This window comes from Sinohyriopsis cumingii, chromosome 3 (genome assembly GCF_028554795.1).
Source record: "Sinohyriopsis cumingii isolate HCF-2022 chromosome 3, ASM2855479v2, whole genome shotgun sequence".
Classification (NCBI taxonomy): Eukaryota; Metazoa; Mollusca; class Bivalvia; order Unionida; family Unionidae; genus Sinohyriopsis; species Sinohyriopsis cumingii.
Genome location: NC_142963.1, coordinates 49,942,784 through 49,963,309, shown reverse-complemented (window position 1 = coordinate 49,963,309; position 20,526 = coordinate 49,942,784). Strand labels below are relative to the sequence as shown.

The following is a 20,526-nucleotide window of genomic DNA, read 5'->3' as shown; positions in this document are numbered from 1 at the left end:
TTTTGCTACTAATGGAATTGGCATACCAGCTGTATGCTTTTTCTTGCACAAAGTGAAAGGTCGCTTAGGATATGAGAATGTATTGATATATCTTACAGCAAGAAATAAAATTAAAAAAAACAAAAAACATTGGGTCCATTTAGTTACTGTGGCTGGTTGTCTTAATATCATAAGCATTGTGTCCATTTAGTCACCGTGGCTGGTTGTCTTAATATCCCAAACAGTGTGTCCATTTAGTCACCGTGGTTGTCTTAACATCATAAACATTGAGTCCATTTAGTAACCGTGTTTGTCTTAATATCTCAAATTGCAAACGGTTTTGACGGTGAGATTAATACTTTCCTTTTCAAAAGAAAAGATATTTTGGTACATATTTCATTCCCAGCTGCTTAACGAGTCATGAAAATATAATTCTTTCAAAGTAGTAAATTTGGAAACTTGCAGATCTTGATCAAACTTACTGACATTTAAAACTAAAAGGAAAGGTATATATTGATTTGTACATGAGTGATAGAAGCCATGAAGTCTTGATTATCATACAAACATCTTTTGAGTCCAGACAGCAGTCGTCCGATAGTCTCAAAATAATCGATCCTATCGCTAAAGAAGCGATTTTATCATAACATTATCTACATCTGGACTGAATCAGTTTTCTTCATGGTTCTTTCAATTACAAAAGGCGATCAAGGTAACAGATGGGTAGATGAAGATAAACTATTCAGTTAAACAAAAATAAAACGTTACGTATTCGTCATAATAGAGCTTCATAATATATTTGATTGAAGTCAGCAAATGTGTGCCTAAGATTACACGCTGATTAAAAAGCTACAAGTTTTCCACTAGACTGATAAAGGTATCCTTTAAAAATGTGAACTGATAATATAACAGGGACATATCTGGGGCATATTGTCGGATGACTCAGGCGGTTGACACTTATCAAGATTTTAAGAGATCTATGGTTCGAACCCCAGCCCTGCCTCGCATTTTCGCCGCGATGACAGTAAAGAGTGTCTTCATAATAGCTTCGTGCTAGGCAATGTTAAAATGGTGCAAAATGTACAATTTAACCCGCCATTTTGGGCTACGCTGAATGTCCAGTTATATAACGGGTGGTGTGACAAATAATCTCTTTAATAGATTTGTGTTTAATTTGTCACATATTACGATGTAGTCGATTGGGTTTGTTATCGCATATCTTTCCTATATGAACTTTCATTTCTATGCAATCATTTCACCCTTTCTCCTTCCCAAATCGTAGGTATATTTCCTGCTTCTCTGTTTAAGTGCATCATCTACTGCATATAAAACCCTATTTTTACGCAATCCTTTATGTCATTGCAGTGACTGTACATATTAAGTTCATTAGAGGACCTGTCAGAGTGGTTATATTATATTATAGGGATATTTACGACGAAATGTCGATTTCGACAACCCGGTGGTAATTTTAAATCGGGAGAAAGTCTAAAACACCTTACCTGTCACTATCTTCATGGTTATTTCAACAGGAGTACTGTTATTGAATATGTTATCACTACACCCACGTAACAGTCCAAGTGAAGCGTTTTCAACATTTTCTTCGATTTGGAAGGTCTTTGGTAGATCTCCAAAACAGTATCTCCGTATATCGTCTTTCTGAATACCTCCGGTCTTTGAATTCGTCTGCTGACGTAATGTTACCGGAACAACTAATGGCTGTACACTTGGTTCACTCTTACATTTAACTTCCATAAGAAAGTTAAATGATGTTTGTCCTACGGGAGAAAACATCATTTATTTTAAATAAATAAAGAAAATGATCAGCAAAAATCATAAAATTTCAGCATAATTTTTTTTTATTAAAAAAGGTGTCCATATGTCAAACGTTTTTGTATCACGCAAGTTTGAGATTGAAATTCTATTGAACTGATCGTTTTAAAAATCTATCATAGCGACTAAATTATATATATTCGCTGTAATTCTGTTTTGAATGGTACGGACAAACAGATCCAAAAAGTTTATAATAAACAGGCGTTATTCAGCTACGTTTAAATGAATCTGTTACTATGACATCTTTCCTTACGAGGGTCTAATTGATTTATTTGTACCTTTTGCCCTGCCATCCAGTGCGGAAGCAAGCCTAATCCATCCACTTCCGGTAATTTCAAAATATTGCGTAACATTTCTTGTCCCATCAGCGGCCATCAGTGCATATTCAAGGTCGGTTTTTGAACAATCACTAAAAATGTTAGTATGGGCAAACACACGCCCTAGCAACAGTCCTTGTTCAGCGTTATCAGGGTAGCAAAATGACAGGTTCTGTTGTGATACATATAGAGCGTCGTTGACTGAAATAAATGAAATCACAGGAATTAAATGGCATTCAAAAGTTGTAAGAAAGCATCATACTTTAGAACCAGAGTATATGATTTGTTTAACACTACACCATGGACTACTAGTTATAATCTTTAACCCGATAACTCATTTGTGACAGAGCGTGGTTGTATTTTCTAACTAAAATTATTCTTTCCTGTCAGGAAGGAAGATAGTGAAACACGTTACTATAGAAAATAGAGGCCGTAGATCTATCTTGGCAGCAAAAGTAGTTCAAGTCTCCTGAAAACACATTAAGATATTGTAAAACAGAACATATTTTCATGACTTTCTCATCAAGCAGCAGGGAGGGCGAATCCTACAAGTTTTTAGGCAAAACAAAGGGCGACAGGCAAGGAAGGGCGAATTCTACAACTTTTAGGAAGCCTCAAAAAGCGAAATAAAGCTTTAAAAAAATCTACAGACAACGTTTTGAAACTCCCAAATGCCGAAATGACGCTTCGTTGTAAACGCAATTGTCGACGTCGTTGCTGCGTTTTGTTGTCGGTGCCCTCCCTACTGCTTCCGTGTGTCCTTTTTTGAAAACCAATTTATCCAAAAATCGTATCTAACCCAACTCGATATCGTGTTCGAGGATCATGTAAATTTATTGTTATAAATCCGTGCGGAGTTGATTGGGCATGACTAAATAAATTTCTAAACTTATTTATGTCCATATCACCGCTGCACCAAGTCTGATGTATATTTCGTAACGTGTGTGTATCAACTCCGTTAAACACAGCAGGAATATTACAGTTATCCCTGATCACTTTCGGTATCTGGGTATATCGTTGGGTTACATAAATCACATCTGTGTTTTTGTGCCTGCCTCTGGAAAATATTCTGGCAGGATTTGATTGTTTATCCAACATCACATCATCATACACGACTAAATTATTAATAAATCCATCAATATCATCAATACTTGGCGCTTCATTAATGTCAGTTATAAATTCAACAACATCATCGCCGTTTTCATTTAACGATTTTGCACTTTCATTAAAATCTTTTAACACTTCGTAGCATCGTTGATCGTCTACACTTGGGGCTACCAAATACAACTTATCCCACTTCATCCACTTCATTATTAAATTAAGTAACAACTGCGTCTTACCACTCCCAGATGGGCCAATTATAATCATGCGAACAGAATTTGGTAGTGCTGCGTGATGCTTAACTGGTTCTCGTTTCCTTGTAGCAGAAAAGTCAGTGATTTCTATTAGATGTAATATAATATAAATATGGATTTATATTGTTTAAAATGTAGAGCACGTACCCCAACAAGTGATCTGACAACGGTTACAACAAAAAATAACAGATCTGCGGTTTCAGGCAAGTGTGAGCGATGCGGTACAAAAAAGTTTAAATTTATTCCCAGTGGAGCGCCAAAAGCAAAGCCAAAATCAAAGTCAGCTATAAAAAAGGTGATATTGCCGCCAAGTTAGCAAAATTACCAGGGGCTCCGTGGGCGAAATATCCCGGAGAAAAACATCGCCCAGGATATAATTACTGTGGTCCTGGAACCCGACTTGATATCAGACTTGATGACCAAGATCGACCAAAACCCGGAGAAGACCCAATAAATGCTATCGATAAAGCATGCCATGTCCATGATGTGGCTTATAAAAGTAAAAATCTACAAGATAGGCATCTCGCGGATGTGAAATTAATTCACGCGCTAAATTCTATTGCTGATAAATCTCTCTAAGAAAGGTTAGCCAGTTGGTTAATAAAGTCCGCGATGAAATCTAAGCTTGTATTAGGCGCTGGTAATTAATTATAATGGAGTCGATTTATTATTCCCCAAGAGGATACTGGAGGGGTAGCGCAGCAATTAGTAAACTTGCTAGTGCAGCAAAAGTCACACGTGATACTGCAGCAGATTGATTATCCAAACAGGCAATATGGCAAATTTATCTACCGCGTCCTAAAAAAATTAATTTTGCACATTTATAATGTTAGTGTTCCTAATGAAGTTCATCAGGCTGATATATTATTTCTGCCACATGATACCGTTCGTCGTCGAACATACAAGTACGCGCTAACTGTAGTTGATGTTGCAAGTAAATACAAGGATGCAGAACCGTTAACGACTAAAACAGCATCTGAGGTTGCTTCTGCTTTTGAACGAATTTATCAACAAGGACCTCTGCGATGGCCAAATCTATTACAAGTTGATCCTGGCAAAGAATTTCAAGGCTCAGTATCATCGCTGATGAAGCAACATAATGTCACCATTAGACAAGGACATACAGCGATTCATCGTGATCAGGCAATTGTTGAACGATTTAATCGAACACTTTCTGAGCGGTTATTTGGGTATCAGTACGCGAAGGAATTCATTCAGGACAAGAGATATTAGGAGCGTTATTGTTAATGACAACCATGATCTGATGGGGACACTCTCGTGCATATTCTTCAATGACTTCATCGAGACTGACACGCTCCGGTGTTGGTAACCAAACCGAAGTCTGCGGTCGATATGATATAATTGCTTCACTGACCGTCAACGATACCAGTATTCGGCTGTCAAGCATATATCGCAATAACACTATTGGCGCCCAACGCTTTTCACTAAAGTGTCTGCCAAACCAAACATAACAAATCGGATGAAGTTTTTTAGCTAGCGCAAACGATGTTACACGAGCAAATCCTGTCAGGGAAAAATCTGGTAAAGGACCGTTTATAGCAACTCGCGTCATCGAGTTCGTGGGATGTCCAAATCTTTTAAAATATCCACTACACTCGCCCGTCCCAAGAAAGCTTCCCGGATAACACGCAATCATGTCTACGGATATCATCTCGCTGGTATTATACTTGGTATTCCACAAACCGCCATGTCCATACTCGACACAACTCAATTGTATATCTTCAAGAAACTCACTTCGGGTTGGCCTCCATGAATTTCTCTCTCTGGCGGTGTGAGCGGCAACACTCGGAACTGTAAAACAATTAGTAAATAACTGCTCAGTGTTTTTTGAATATTTCTATGCGAGTTTTTTCATTTGTTGTTGCAGAGATTTCGTCCGGTATAATTCACCGTTAGATCTTACAAATTGATCATACTCGTCATCTTCGGAACTTTTAAACACCCACACTGATACTGGATCGGTTTTACTTATCTGTTTAATAAAATCAAATATATTTCCCGAATAATATTTCACAACACGATCCCGCGGAAATATCGTAACTGCGTTAGTCCAAGCGTGAGCGTTATGATCAATGATATTTTTTGGAGCTCCGTTCCGATTATATTTCGATTTGTATAATACTTCTTCTGTTATCGTTGTTACGGTTATGGGGAATCTAAGTGCTTTTTCTAGCTCGGCAACATCGTTTATTGACGTTCCCCTATCCTTGACTTTTTCACCCCACGCTGCTATCTTGGAACGTCTTAGATCAGTTAGACCGTTTCCGCGCATCGCATTTTTGAAATGTTCCATTACTCGTTCGGCTACACAATTCAGCCTTGACTTTGTCAAGGATGAGAATCTCACTGGGGTGAGTTTATTGATTTTTGGTGTTTTTATCGGATAGATTCCATAAATGACCGCGGTCACAGGATATGATCGAGCGTAATATGGTTTATCAATCCCAGTCAACATTCCTGGTTTGGAATCTTTACTTAACAGAACGGTTTTTTCATTAGCAAGGACAGGGTCATTTTTGTAACGGATAATCCACGTATCGGAATCTGCTTGCACAATGAATTTTATTCTGAAAAAATATTTCTGACTATCAAAGAGATAATCGATAATTGTTTTCGCTCGTGCATCATTCATTGCAGAGTCCTTGACAGAGTCAACATTGACAGAGTCAGTGTCGCGTATAATTTTAAATGTAGACCATACGTGAGATGCACCGTCGTTACGAAATTCTTTTTTGGCATTCCTGATAATATCAAACAGATCAGTCAGGGCTCGTCTCCGCGAGTCAGGGGTTAGTCTGTCAAGATCGAATCTAGAAGCTTTCTCGGTGCCGATGGCAGATAATCTTTCAAACTTCTCCATATTATATTTAAGACAAACATTTAAATACGAAATATTATATATAATGAATCAGTGCAAGTGGCTTAAAGTTGGATCCGTAACTGTTTGTAACAAATCCTGCAGAAAAGAATTCTGCGGGGAACATTCCCAAAGCGTCCGAAGGGGGAGTTTAGGACCAATACCCTGCCTGCGATGTGGTGTTGGGGTCAGGGGTAAAACACAGTTATGTGCAAGTTGCGGGGGAAAGAGATATCGTGAACTTAAAAGAAATTATAACAAAAAAATAACGATGTTGCGCTAAAATGTGAGCGCGATTATATAACTAGGTTTTCAGACAAATTATAAATTAGACAAATACATCATTATATAAATGAGCCAAGAATTTGTCCCACATCCTATCATTAAGAATTACGAAGCGAATCGTGAGGGAATAGTCAAAAATTGCAGGTTGAAAAAACAAGTTGGTGTTGTTAATAATTATGGTTATCTAAGATTCAACACTGGGACTAAAAACTATTATAATCACAGGTTCGTGTTCGAGTATTTCTTTGGGAAGATCAAAGACGATCTTGTAATTGATCACATCAATAACAACAAACTTGATAATTCTCTTCAAAATTTACAGGCTGTCACACCTAGTGAAAATTCTGCACGGGGGAATACTGGGGGAAAGAGAGAGCCTAGGGCAGTTAAATCTTTCAACATAAGTACCAGTGAAGAAAAAATATTTCACTCAATGAACTCAGCTGCCAAGTATTTCGGTACTAACGCCGCGGGGGTACGACATGTGGCAGATAAAGTGACCAAATCTACCCTCTCAAAAACATATAGACAAAATATTGTTTTTCATTATTTACTTCACTAAAATTCGAGGATTTTTAATGCAAATGGGAGATAACTCCGTTAAGCATATCTCATGCAATTAGTTCCCTCCCCTTGTCAAAGTGATTGCGCAACACTCCCTGAGATTGTGCAATACAGGTAAATTTATCCAGAGCGGTAAGCAATTATTTTTTTTTTACAATTGCGTCACAGTCTATAACACTTCCGCGTTTGTGAGTACAGGTATTTTTCATAAGTAATATGAATTCTGTGTTTAGATCCAACTTAAATTTAAATTCAGTGTTTAAAATCCAGTTCAGAATTTAAATTTCTGCAGTAATGTTTTAGAACTTGTTAACTGTCTGTCAGTAGTTACCTATATAATAATTTTTAAACCCTGTATTATCAGATTAGACAGTGGTAAAGCGTTTGACTCTCGTCCCGACTTTATCAAATGCCATCAGTTCGAATCTCGTCACGGACATTCTGTCGACGGTGCCCATTTGGGGTTTTATAATAGAATGGGGGCTCCAGCAGGGGCCTTGTGTACATATCTCCTCCACGTCGAATCGTGGTGGTGTGTTTTTCACCCCTGGGATTTCGATTTGGGGGGTATGTACATGGAGCTCCCAAAAATAAACAGTAGCCTTGGATGTATAAAGCTCTACATCACATGGGTAAAAAAAAAAATGTGGCCAAAAGAACCGATCACGAGAAGCCACCAGAAAGGATCTGTAAGACTGAGATAAAAAAAATCTTCAAGATGAAAGTCAAAAAATCACCTTGACAAAATCAAGGAAGTAAAAAATCTCAAGTCTGAAAGGACCTCATGAAGACCCATAGGCCAATGCAAGACTTATGATTGATAACCGCTCATCAATGGCTACTGTTCAGCGATCATATCTGGGTGCACAGTCATGTATGTGCCGGGGTCCTCATCCTTGACTGTTTATTTTTTTTCTTTTAAATATATAATATTTATATATATATGAATTACGAAAATATCAATGATGTGATTGTTGCTATTAAAAAATTAGAAGAGCGCGGATTTAATATATCCGATAAACTAAATCCTGAAACAATTATGTCTGATTTTGAATCACTACATGAAGCTAAATGCGCAGGGCTTTATATTCTGCCTGCTCAGTACCGATTTATAAAAAGGATCCAGACGAGTTTATATAAATCGCTGGCTACAGTAGAAGAAGCACAAATAAATGAATCTGTTTCATTGTCTCGTGCAATTGAAAAGATTAGGTTGGAATTAGCTCAAGAATATGAAAAAAGGAAGATAATAAATACTCGTGTAAGAAAGCTAAAAAATTGTATGTCCCTTGAATAAATCAAGGATGAATTCGTCAAGGACGAGGAAGTAAATACCTCACCTTTATTTGATCATCAAGGATACCTAGAAATGAAATCATCTTGATTTCATCAAGGTGATAATATTTTCCTTAGTAGGCTGGAGTTAATGCAAGAGTGAGCATAATTGAGAATTTGATCTCGGTCGCATACAATTGAAATAATATGTTCGCGTCTCAGACTATCTAACTGTTGCTGTATTAGTAAGAAATCTTCGTCTCCGCATTCGTCAATAATAAATATAACGTTAATTTCTTCTTGTGCAAATGCAGCCCTAACTGCTTGCTCGAGCGCTTGTTTGTCATACACGAAAACATTTATGTGGTGGTACATATTCAAATATTTCAAGATCTAAATACGCGTATATACTCTAAAATTTGAGGTATACTGCAATGCGCGATCACAATATGATCTTTTTTTAGTCGCTGTAGTTGCGTATCAGTCAGTATAAAATCGTCAGTGCCGTATTCATCAACAATTACTTTTTCCGGGGTAACTTTTCCAGTACTGACAGCTTCATCAAGAAGTTCTTTGTTATGTATGAAACATTTTACGCGGTGGTACATTATATAATACTCGATTGATTAATTGTGAAATCGTAGAAGTCTTCGACTTCCATGATTTTTCAGTAAAAAATAAATACATGTATTTTTTTCTGCAGATTTTAATATTTTTTACTTTTTACTGACAAACGTTGAATTCGTATGATTTTTTATGTAATTACCCTATCAAAATTAGCAAATCGGACGATTTCTGTGATTTTTACTAGTAAATTACCTTTCCAAATTAGCAAATCGAACGATTTCTGTGATTTTTACTAGTAAATTACCTTTCCAAATTACCAAATCGAACGATTTCTGTGATTTTTACTAGAAAATTACCTTTCCAAATTAGCAAATCGGACAGTGTGTACAAAATATATATAAAATAAAATATTTTTACTGTTTTTAGGATTTCACAAGTAAATTAATATGTAGTGTTTCACCTCGAAAATCAAGAAGGTGACCGCGTTGGTCTGTCAGCACGAAATTTATTCTGGTCAGCCACGGATTGTGACATCGCAGCTAAACTGGATTGATCGGCTCTTGCACAATCAGAAATCCAGGTGGTACATCTTTCGGAGTAAATGAATAAAGAATAAATCCTTGTGGGCTTGATTTGATACTGTCGTGTCTGTGCTGTAACTGCCATCAATGACATCACACACAAGATTGACCGCGACCACTTCGGTTATATTTACGATGCCCGGAGATACATGTCTGCCATCGCTGACGTGACTGTTATTGTGTCTGAGGATAGTTGGCGTTGGCAGTGTTCGCTTGTATTGTGCAAGAATGTCGTCGAAGGACTCATTGATGAGGTCAGTGACGGATTTCTTCAACCCGGGTGCGTTATATCTGGGAAATTTAAAATTCGGCAGATTCGCTTCCGTTATTTTGTAATAATCGAGAAATTTTGGTTTATAGGGCTCTATGTCATCAACGTGATCAATTGTTGGTTAATGTATTCCATATCGGCCGCAAGGTGATTTAATGTTTCTACGATTTTGATGATTTCGCTGCGTATCAATGAACTTGTTATATCGGAAACATCTTCCTGAAAAAGTTGTCGCAGCAGCTGTAATTGTTTTCCGTGTTCTCGATTAATGATTTCAAAGTGTTCAGCGATCATATCTGGGCGCACAGTCATGTATGTGCCGGGGTCCTCATCCTTGACTGGAAACATCCACATCTTTTCATTCGTGCGGTGAAATTCAAATATTACCCTGCCCGTTGATTTTTCTAGTTCACCCAAAATATATCTGTATAACAGTCTAAGTCCGTGATATGACCTATTATCAGTGACATAATCAGACTTCTTTGGCGTTGGTGGTGTTGGTCGTGTCGGCGGAGCATCTTTAGGCCATCCTAACACTGTTCTGATTGAACTATTGTATATATCCACAGCGTAGTCTGGGGTGCTTATTTCGATAGCAGAAGACAGCGTTGGCTCGTGAACAGTTATTGTTATCTTTGATTCCTTTGTTGTGATATTTTTTATTCGACGTTGTAATTCCTCATTGATTTCTTCGATTTGATAAGACCCGGTTGGTAACCCAATGACGTTCCAGTCTGATGTACCATCAGGTTTATTTTTATATGCAAACACAAACAAATTATTTGCTGGCAATCCACCAAACGATTTTGATCTGATATTGGGCCAACTGTGATATACTCGTAATTGTGCTAACGCGATCTCGTTTACTGGAATCGCAGTTGGAAAATTAATACTGAATTCTGGTTTAGTCGAGATTACTGTTATTGAAGAAGTTCGTTTTGGGCTTGTATTTTCGACTATCTGTTGAAGTAATTCCGACATTGTTGTTATTTATCTTTCGTTGCTTCAAATGACCGGTGTAGTCTTCATGCATCTTTGCCATTTGCGCGAATTCGGAATCTGATATTGTTGTATCGTCGAGACTTGATGATATCAACGACGACAATTTCGAGCAGGCGCTCGTGGCCGCATTCTTTAACTTTTCATACTCGTGCAATTTTGTTAGCGCGCATGAAGATATTTTTTTCGCGATAATATTAGCAACGCCTGCAATTGTCGTTGATGTTGAAACTGTAATTGTGACCGCGATTGCAGTTGTCACTGGTGTTAGCGCTGATAATAATACTCCCGTAGATGCAACTATCGCTGATACTGAATACACTATTGTGTCTAGGATAATTACACGCCGCTTGTATTTTTTTTACTTTTATTGTGCATTCGTTAATGGTATTTTTTTAACTCTGATTGCCATTCGCGTGCTTGATCATATCTGTATTGTTGCGCATCTGCCATCGTTGTCGTTGATGCCGCCATTGTTGACTTCATTAATGCCATTTTATTATTTTACGCAGTAACCAATTGAGGTGTTTAAGCTACGAATTCCAAACACCACCAGTAAGATGTTGCGGTTAATTTCTTGTCGGCGGATTCCAGCATAAATGTTTATTCGGTTCCGCTATTTAATATGATAGTTACAACCCCGGAATACTTGTCGGTGGAATGTCTCCAGGGATACGTTGTGAAAATTTCAAATTTTGCAGCACTGAACACAGACAGCCTGTACACTCCAGTGACTGTTGCTGTATATTTGATAGTGTTGTTTTGTTTAGACCATGTTGCAAATCCAGATGATACTGTGCATACTATGTTGGTAATATGCCCGGGAGTAACTCCAGGTCGGATTTTAATCAAACTGGTTTTGTTAACGATATCAGGAATCCCACTTACGATATCTTGCTGTGTTTGTTTGATCGTGTCAATAGTGGTCTTGATATCAGAAAGTTTCATGTCAACGGTGAGTGGATCACCAAAGAATTCACTCGCGGTTTCATTAGTTTTTTGAAAGTTTCTTCGAAGTCTTGTGAACGCGGTCATGTGAACATCCTACTCAGCCCGCAACGTGGACAGTTTACCGTCAACGGTGTCAACATAATTTTTCGTCGCGGCATCTTCCGGGGATGTTGGATCCGCTAACACGGTTATTTTATTTTTGTTCATGTTGAGTTCACCTATCATTGTGTCGCCGGTATTTTGTAAACGAGTAGCAAATATGGTTCCGACGGTTGTAAATAGCGCGTCAACATATTGTTTGTTTGCGGCATCTTCCGGGGATGTTGTATCTCTTAACACAGTTATTTTGTTTCCGTTCATGCCGAGTTCACCTGTCATTGTATCACCGGTCTTTTTTTACTGCAACTTTCTACATATCATCTCGCAACGTCGCAATTGATATCAGCGGGTGTTACCCGGAGTAGCTCCAATAACCCTACGAATTATTTCATGCCATTTGATATCACTGGTTTTTAGTTTTCCGTGCCGGTCCTGAAAAATAACAACCTCATCTGGGTCTATCCCGGTCAGACTTAAAAGATTATCGATTTCATCTTTGGTCGCATATTTTAATAAATCCACGTCGGTGCGCTTTCCTTTTCTGTTGAGAAGAGATCTTCCGTAAATATCAACCATTATTTGATAGGAAACTGTTTAAATCGATCCGCGGTATACTCGTGCACGACTTTGTGAGGTGGTTTGGTTGACGCTGATATCGCATCGAGAACATTTAATACTTCACGACCACATATCGGAGGATCGGTCAGTGTTTGTGTTGGCAGCGTTGAGTACCAAACTTTTGACGCGGGGACGTCTTTTGTATATTTGAGAAATTCAACTGGCGGTGCTAACCCATACGAATCAAAATAAATAATTTCACGTGGATCGATCGCGTAAGCAACCCAGTGAGTTCCTGGACCATCGCTGTTATCGAGATTAATAATTCCGGTTTCTGGATTATTCGGTTGTTGTGGTAATTGATCTCTCATAAAGACGCCTCTGAAATTTTTTATATTTAATTGTTTAACAGCATCGAGCAAATCAAAATTTGACATTGGTGTTAAAACCGTTTTGGGCACCATGAAGATGGAGTTCCTGGAAGTCTTAACCCGCGTCCTTTTTTTGTATCCTTTTCCAGTTGCTTTCTTCAGTGCCATTCCAACAGCTGTTCCAACAGCTCCTAACGCGGCTGCTTTTGCGACTGCGGGAGCAGCAGCAGCTATCAGTGCTAGTATCGCGGCGAGAAGAGGAAATATACCACCGATTTTAATCATGTCCTTGACAGCTTTTGGAGCAAAACTAAGTTGAACCCCATTTTTTGCTTGTTTTGCTTTATTGAAATGGTTAAGTTGTGTTTTAGTCAGCGATAGCTTGTTTGGACCGCCAGTAATCTGATCGTTTTTTAGTGTTATCGTTGCCCCACATGTGCTCGCGTTTTTCGATTGTAATTTCTTAGCCTGACCAGGAGTCAGAGTGACATTAACGTGACTATATGACATTTTATTTAATATGAGATTGATCTAATTGCCTACATGTTTTCCACTGGTGCATCAACGAATCTCATTCGGCCGCCAGCACCTTCCATTAACATTGTTCTATCAGAAAGTATAACAGCAATTGCGCTGTAATTAGCTACTTCAGCCACATTTCTATTCACGGTAGCCCGAAAGTGTATATCAACGACAGACTGTCTAGTTAAATCAAGATGCTCTAGTGAGAAGTAATAGATTGGATAATGAGATATAAAATCCAATTGTGATATTTGCAAACCAGTATCGATATTTAGATCACGCGCTAGATATTTCGTCAATCGTTAATATGCACGTGCAATATGATTATTACCAAAATTTAACAGTATGTTCTCAGACGGTTCTTGATGTCCGTTTATTCTCAGAGAAACGTCAGTGATACCAAGTTGATCAAATATCATATGCGAACGTGTTTGTGAGTTTATTCGTGTAACATCTTGAACAGCAATGAAAATATGTCGCGGTGCAGAAACTCCCTGCTGTGATGCTATATGCCATGTAAATAAACCATTATTATTACTCTGAATACTATCTGTGGTTGTTGTAAGCCACGATAACAATAATTTACCACCTTGATCCATAAAAGAAAGCAATCGCTGTTCTTCAGGAATTGCAGGAGTCATTACCGGCATCCACAGTAATAGTTTTTTTATTTCTACCTTACCAGCGTCACCTAGGGATCGCCATAAAACATCATTGTCATCATTTTTTCTAACAAGCACAACCGTATGTTTTGCTCCAAAAATTACCTTTTTGACATCTCTGCAAAATCCAAAGATGTGAGACAGTGGAATGGCACATGAAAAATTTCTACAACCAGCGCTTTGCATTTGTCTACGTGTATGAAAACCTAAATTAAATTCTGTGTTAGCGCTAATAATCATGTCTTCCACGTCGATATCAGCAGGATTAGGACCAGCACGGTTTATTGGTCGTCTAATAATAAACTGATCACTGTTAGGAAAATTAGAAGCGTCCTTGGCAAACATCATTGATGGACCAGCTGATCTTGTATAATCATCAGAATATCTTGCTAACCAATTATTGTTGTAGCAACATCGACATCATTCTGAATCGATTCGATATTTATTCCATCAATCATATATATGGCGCTACTAAACAAGGCCATAATTCCGTTATTGACAAAACCGATTTTAACATCATTCCCGTATACTGTATCATCTGTTTTTATAATTTCACCTTCTACTTCAATAAATGCTTCAGCGGGTAAAAAATATCTACTTGTATCCTGAACCTGTAATTCAATTCGTCCTCGTTGATTTGGGTTTCGTGCGTCATAAGAATAATACTGAAAATCACTCACTGATTCATTTTTAAGAACCGGTTCGTCTATGTCGAATGCTGTGTCGGATTCCCGTTTAAACATTTTATTATAAGAGTTATCGTCTAAAACGAAGACCACTCCCCGCCACCAAACTTGTGTTTATTTGTTCAGCCCCTTGATTTATCAGCGCTGATAGTTTTTGATTTGCGGCTTCATTTATTACTTTACTAACATTTGCAGGCATGTCTGCGGTGGCTTGTAATTTTACCGGCGGAGATTTTTGAGGTTTGCGTATTAATCGTGCTAGTCTGTCCTTGATTGCCAAGAATGCTTTACTGGCAGCGCTACCAACAGCGCCAGTAGCTTTATCTTTAATAACATCAATGGCTTTCATTGATAATTGTTTTCCGATCGGTATCCTCGCGAACAAACCCCGAACAACATCACCAAGTCCATTTCCATAAGTCATCCTGTATACGGGTACTCGTGAGTTTACAACCCTGACCATGGCTGGTCTACGATGAGAATTGTGTACGATCATTTTATTTAATTAGTTATTTATCTAACTAGTCGCTGTCTGCGAGTTCATCAATAAGTTCTCGGTATATACTAGCATCCATGATACCACCTTGAAATAATCGCTGACAGATATCAGCTGCTTCATTAATTATTTCTGGCGAGTTATTTCCGGCCCGCGCTCCTCCTATAAGAACTTCTAACCGCGACACGTCATTGATGATATTGTTAGGACAAGTAAAAACACTTCCCAAACCACTGCCAGTAGCTCCTTCTTCTGTTGTTTTCTTAAATAGTCTTAAGGGTGATCTTTCTCCTTTTGCTTTTTTAAGTAGCTCCTCAGACTTTTTAAGTTCCGAAACCAACTTTTGCTGCGGTGAAGAAGACTGTTGTTGTTCTATCTGTTGCAGAGGTGGAGGAAGTTGATATGAAGGTTCCTGCTGGGAGGGTTGTTGTTGTTCTAGTTGTTTCAGCATTTCTTTATAAAGTCTCTTTACTTCTTCATCAAGACTTCTGTATTCTAAATCATCATCTCTGGCTTGTTTTTTGTTTTGATGTATACGATATATCCATTTAATAAGATTATCATCAGTTACTTTTTCAGAAACAGATTTTAAGATACTAGATTTATTAAATATACCAATTAATATTTTTTCAGGCAATTTTTTTCTTTTAATATTTTTAATATCTTCGATAAAATCCTCCTTAAATTTTGCAATCAGTCCAATATTTTCCTTTATTGGTTTAGACGCGAGTTCAGTACGAATTTGTCCAATACCCTCAAGTATTTCTTCGCCGACGGACGGAGGTTGAGCTGCAGCTATGTCAGTTGGAAGGTCTCGTAAAAGTTTTTTTGTTTTTTTAGTTCTCGCTGCTATTTTTTCAGTCTGCGCGACGGTTTGTTTTAGCACTGGAAGAATACCTTTTGTTTCGTCCTTAGGATCTCCCAGTAAAGCTCTTTCAGTGACCGCCACAGCTTTTTCAGTAGCTGTTGTAATGGGTCTAAATAACTGTTCTGCACCTGTCGCAAATTCAACTTGTGCTTCTTGCCGCGCTTGTAATTTTTGTCTTACAGAATCTCTCACAGGAAGAAACTGTTTTATTGCTTCTAGTCGCTCTCGAGCTAATCTAGCGGAATGTGCTTCTCCAATGCTGGTCATTATTGTTAACTTAAATTTTTAATTCACAGCAGCAGGGAGGGCGCCGACAACAAAACGCAGCAACGACGGCGACAACGAAGCGTCCTCGCGGTTTTATAAAGGGCTTATTTCGCCCTCCCTTTTGCCTAAAAACTTGTAGGATTCACCCCACCCCCACCCCCTGCTGCTCATGATGGAAAAGTGTTTACGTTTTGTCTTAGATATTAAACTGGGGCTTTTCATCGAACGAAATATTTATTACATTACAGTTCTTTAACAAATCTTTTGCATCGAATCTGAGCTTAATGTATTGAAGCGGTATTTTCATTTGAGTATTTCACAAAAACACATTGGTTTAATATTCAGCATACTCTTTTAAAATTCGCTTTGAGAAAATTCGATTAACACACAATAACTTCACTCTTGACGAAGACAATAAAGAAAAGTAACACGTATGCCACTATCAGCAATGAATGGACCATTGTCTTTGATATGTCTTTGATCGTATGTAACAGTTTGGATAGAAATTACAGGAAATTTTACCAGCCCCAAGTGTTCCTTTCAGCAGTTGATTGCTGCTGTTGTAAGCACTCACCTTTCGAAACAAACGTAAGAATGACAACAAGCTTAAAGTCCATCCTGCTTTTGGTCGATGTTTACATCCTTCGGTGTCTCTGAGAACTGTCTAATGTGAGGACGCTTATTTCTTTTATGTCACAACCATCTGCAGAGATAAACATAGAGAAGAGTGACAAATAGGCCACAATTCAAAACAAAATCAAAGCAAAGGCGGAAACAATCAAATTTGTACGATTTTACTGAGATCTATCTACAACAACTCAAAGAAACAAAAAGAGTATTTAAGATGAATGGAGAAACTATGTGCGAACAAACACAAATATAAAATATGAAAACAGCTCATGGAAGAAAAGGAAGATCAGGCTGAAGATGGAACTAAAATTGAAATACAAGTCCTCAAATAGGAATTCATATATGAGCACACACAAAAAAGACCTTAGGGGAAGGCAGAGTCCCAACTAATGAAATGAAGCGGTGGCAGACACACACCAATGAGGGATCAAAAAGCACATATGTAAAAGCACAAGGACAGGAGGAGTTTTAAACTGCGTAGTTAGACTCACCTTCAACAAGAAAATATTAAAGAGAATTCTCCTGATAATGTTCTGAGGTCATGCTAATGTTAGCCATCGTGAAATTACATGTTAATGTTATAACGAGTTGCAGTCCGCATTAATTACAAGTCAACATTCCATTTACTTTGAGGTAGTACTCTACGGCCTAATTAAATTGCAAACAAGCATCCAATTCATTATGGAGAAATTCGTTTGTTTTCTCATATTAAATGACTAATGTCTATATTGTTGTGCGACATTATGCCTTTCTAAATGCGATAAAAAGCGCAGTGCTCAGAACGGGTTAAAACTTCACTGCCAAGGAAAAACCTTGACATGGTACACGCATCGATTTATTTCAAATTAGGTAATCGCAAACCTTTGGTAGAGGCAATGTATCGAAAAGCAATTAGTGGAGTGTTTTGCAGCGTGTCACGTTTCAGTTCAATGTGCTTTCAGGAAACACCACTAAACAGAACTGAATAACAAATTCCTAAACAAGATATCTCCATTTTACCTTGCTCCAGCTTAACTACTAGTATTTATCCTTCGAGTGATCAATAATAGATCGAAGGTTTCAGGAGCACTCGACGTATTTGTTTAGGAAGGACTCTGACTTGGAAATATGTACTAGAATGAACAGTAGTTTGTTATAAAGACTAATTTACGAATAAATCACGGTCAACGGATGATAAAGCCGTGACTAAAGGTGTATTGTGGGTGGTGGGGTGATATGTACTTAAGTAACGCGCACTTTGCATTTTGCGGGAGATTCGGGTGACTACTTTAAACACTTAAACACACAAGGTCAACATTGTTATCATGTTTCTTGTCTGATTTGGAAAAAAAGGACAGAACTATGTATGCATTTAAATTCATAAAAATGTTCAAAATGTTGTATTTTCTTTTACAAAACTAACCGGGAATGTCTGGTTCTCTGAGAGGAATGCAACATTGAAATAGGTTATTTCTTCAGTTGGGGTGATGGGCATTTGCGGTCTTTTCTTGAATGCTATCATAAGAATCTTAATTTTGGCAAATTGTACGAAACTGGGTTATCATGTTGATGCATCACACAAACGAAAATGCAAATCATTTTGTCCTGTTGATTAAAGCGTTTTCAGTGGACCATACGTAGATACGACCGAAACCTCTAACAAGTTTCTAAAATTTCATAGGAATAGTTCCTTATATTAATCCCTCTCCAAGCAAAACACCCTGCATACATTTAAGAGATACAAATATAGAAGTTACAATCATTCGGAGTAGGTAAATCAATCATTTGGAGTGGGTAAATCCAGGTGAATCAAATGTATACCGTTCATGCTCGTTTACAAGTTGAGTCCAACTTCATACTGCACAGATCCAGAGCTGCTAGAGCATAATGCGCAGGCAGATCGAGGTCGGTGCATTTCGTTAGGAATAGTCCGGAAAACAAACAACTTATTCTCTACAAGCGCAGTATGATATGACACATCAGTTTCTTTGTTAGTTGCTGTTTTACTCTACTTATAATCTAGTATATACGGTGTGTAAGACTGACTCGTCATGTAATATTTATTTAACAAATATTATGAACACAAATAGCATCACTTCAGTTATAGAAAATGGTGTATAAACAAATATCGCATACTGAAGCATAATTTTAAGACTGCTTCATGGCAAATAAACCGGGTTTAGCATATCAATTTAAATCCTTTGTAAATACAAAACATTTTTAGTAGGTGTCTGGTTAGTTTTAAACAACTTGAAAATCTAATGAGGGAGTACTGATAACGTTGCTTGCCGAGTAGCGATGAAAAGCCAGATTACTGAATATCTAAATATAAAATTGCTGCAGATTTTGGTCCCTTGATGAATAACCTAATATAAGATTACTGCCTATCAAAGTCCCTTGATGAATAACCTAACACGAGATTACTGCCAATTGAAGTCCCTTGCTGAATAACCTAATATAAGATCACTGCCAATTTTAGTCCCTTGCTGAATTACCTAATATGAGATTACTGCCGATTAAAGTCCCTTGCTGAATAACCTAACATAAGATCACTGCCCATTTTAGTCCCTTGCTGAATAACCTAATATGAGATTACTGCCCATTAAAGTCCCTTGATGAATAACCTATGAGAGTACTGCCCATTAAAGACCCTTTATGAATATTACAACATAAGTACTGCCGACTAAATTCCCTTGACGAATATCCTAATATGAGATTACTGCCCATTAAAGTCTCTTGATGAATAATCTAATATGAGATTACTGCCCATTAAAGTCCCTTGATGAATAACCTATGAGAGTACTGCCCATTAAAGACCCTTTATGAATATTACAACATAAGTACTGCCGACTAAATTCCCTTGACGAATATCCTAATATGAGATTACTGCCCAATTTAGTCTCTTGATGAATAACCTAATACGATATTACTGCCTATTAAAGCCCCTTGATGAATAACCTAATATGAGATTACTGCCCATTAAACTGCCTTCATGAATATCCTAATATAAGATTACTGCCCATTATAGACCATTAATGAATATCTTAATAAGAGTTTACTGCGCATTAAAGTCCTTTGATAAATATCTTAATATGAGATTACTGCCCATTAAAGTCCCATGATGAATAACCTAATATGAGATTACTTCCCATTAAAGTCCCTTGATGAATATTCAAGTAAATCCTGTACTCTGATTCTGCTAGATGAGGTTTACCATATATGGCAGTATGGAAATGTACCAAAGTAAGAATAAAATGCAATGTCGTCTGCTAGTTACAATGTAATTTTGACAATGTATTTAAATGTTTCGTATTTTCTATTTCGCCACAACAACAAAGGAGACTCGACTATATTTTCATTAAACATGTATTCTTTCAGTTAAAGGCAGTGCAGAATTAAACATGATTGTAAATTTATCAGTTTCTTTTCCCTCCTTTGAAACAATTTGGAATCATAGTTATGTCTTTATTTAAGAATCTCCTAAAGTGTGTGATAGTAGAACTGTAATATATTTGAGCTAGTATCGAATTTCAGCTCGT

The 20,526-nt window shown here is 37.5% G+C and overlaps 1 protein-coding gene across 1 annotated transcript in view; it reads right to left on the bottom strand.

Annotated features, from left to right (window-relative positions):
* Positions 1-17,083, bottom strand: part of LOC149802829 (proto-oncogene tyrosine-protein kinase receptor Ret-like) — a 110,288-nt gene extending 93,205 nt beyond the window's left edge. Inside the window, exons 1-3 of the mRNA XM_089952281.1 lie at positions 16,953-17,083; positions 2,085-2,324; positions 1,476-1,751 (exon numbers count right to left, since the gene is read on the bottom strand). Coding sequence (XP_089808407.1) covers positions 1,476-1,751; positions 2,085-2,324; positions 16,953-16,995 — 559 coding nt within the window. The 5' untranslated portion in view covers positions 16,996-17,083. The remainder of the gene's footprint in view (positions 1-1,475; positions 1,752-2,084; positions 2,325-16,952) is intronic.
* Positions 17,084-20,526: the final 3,443 nt, after the last annotated feature.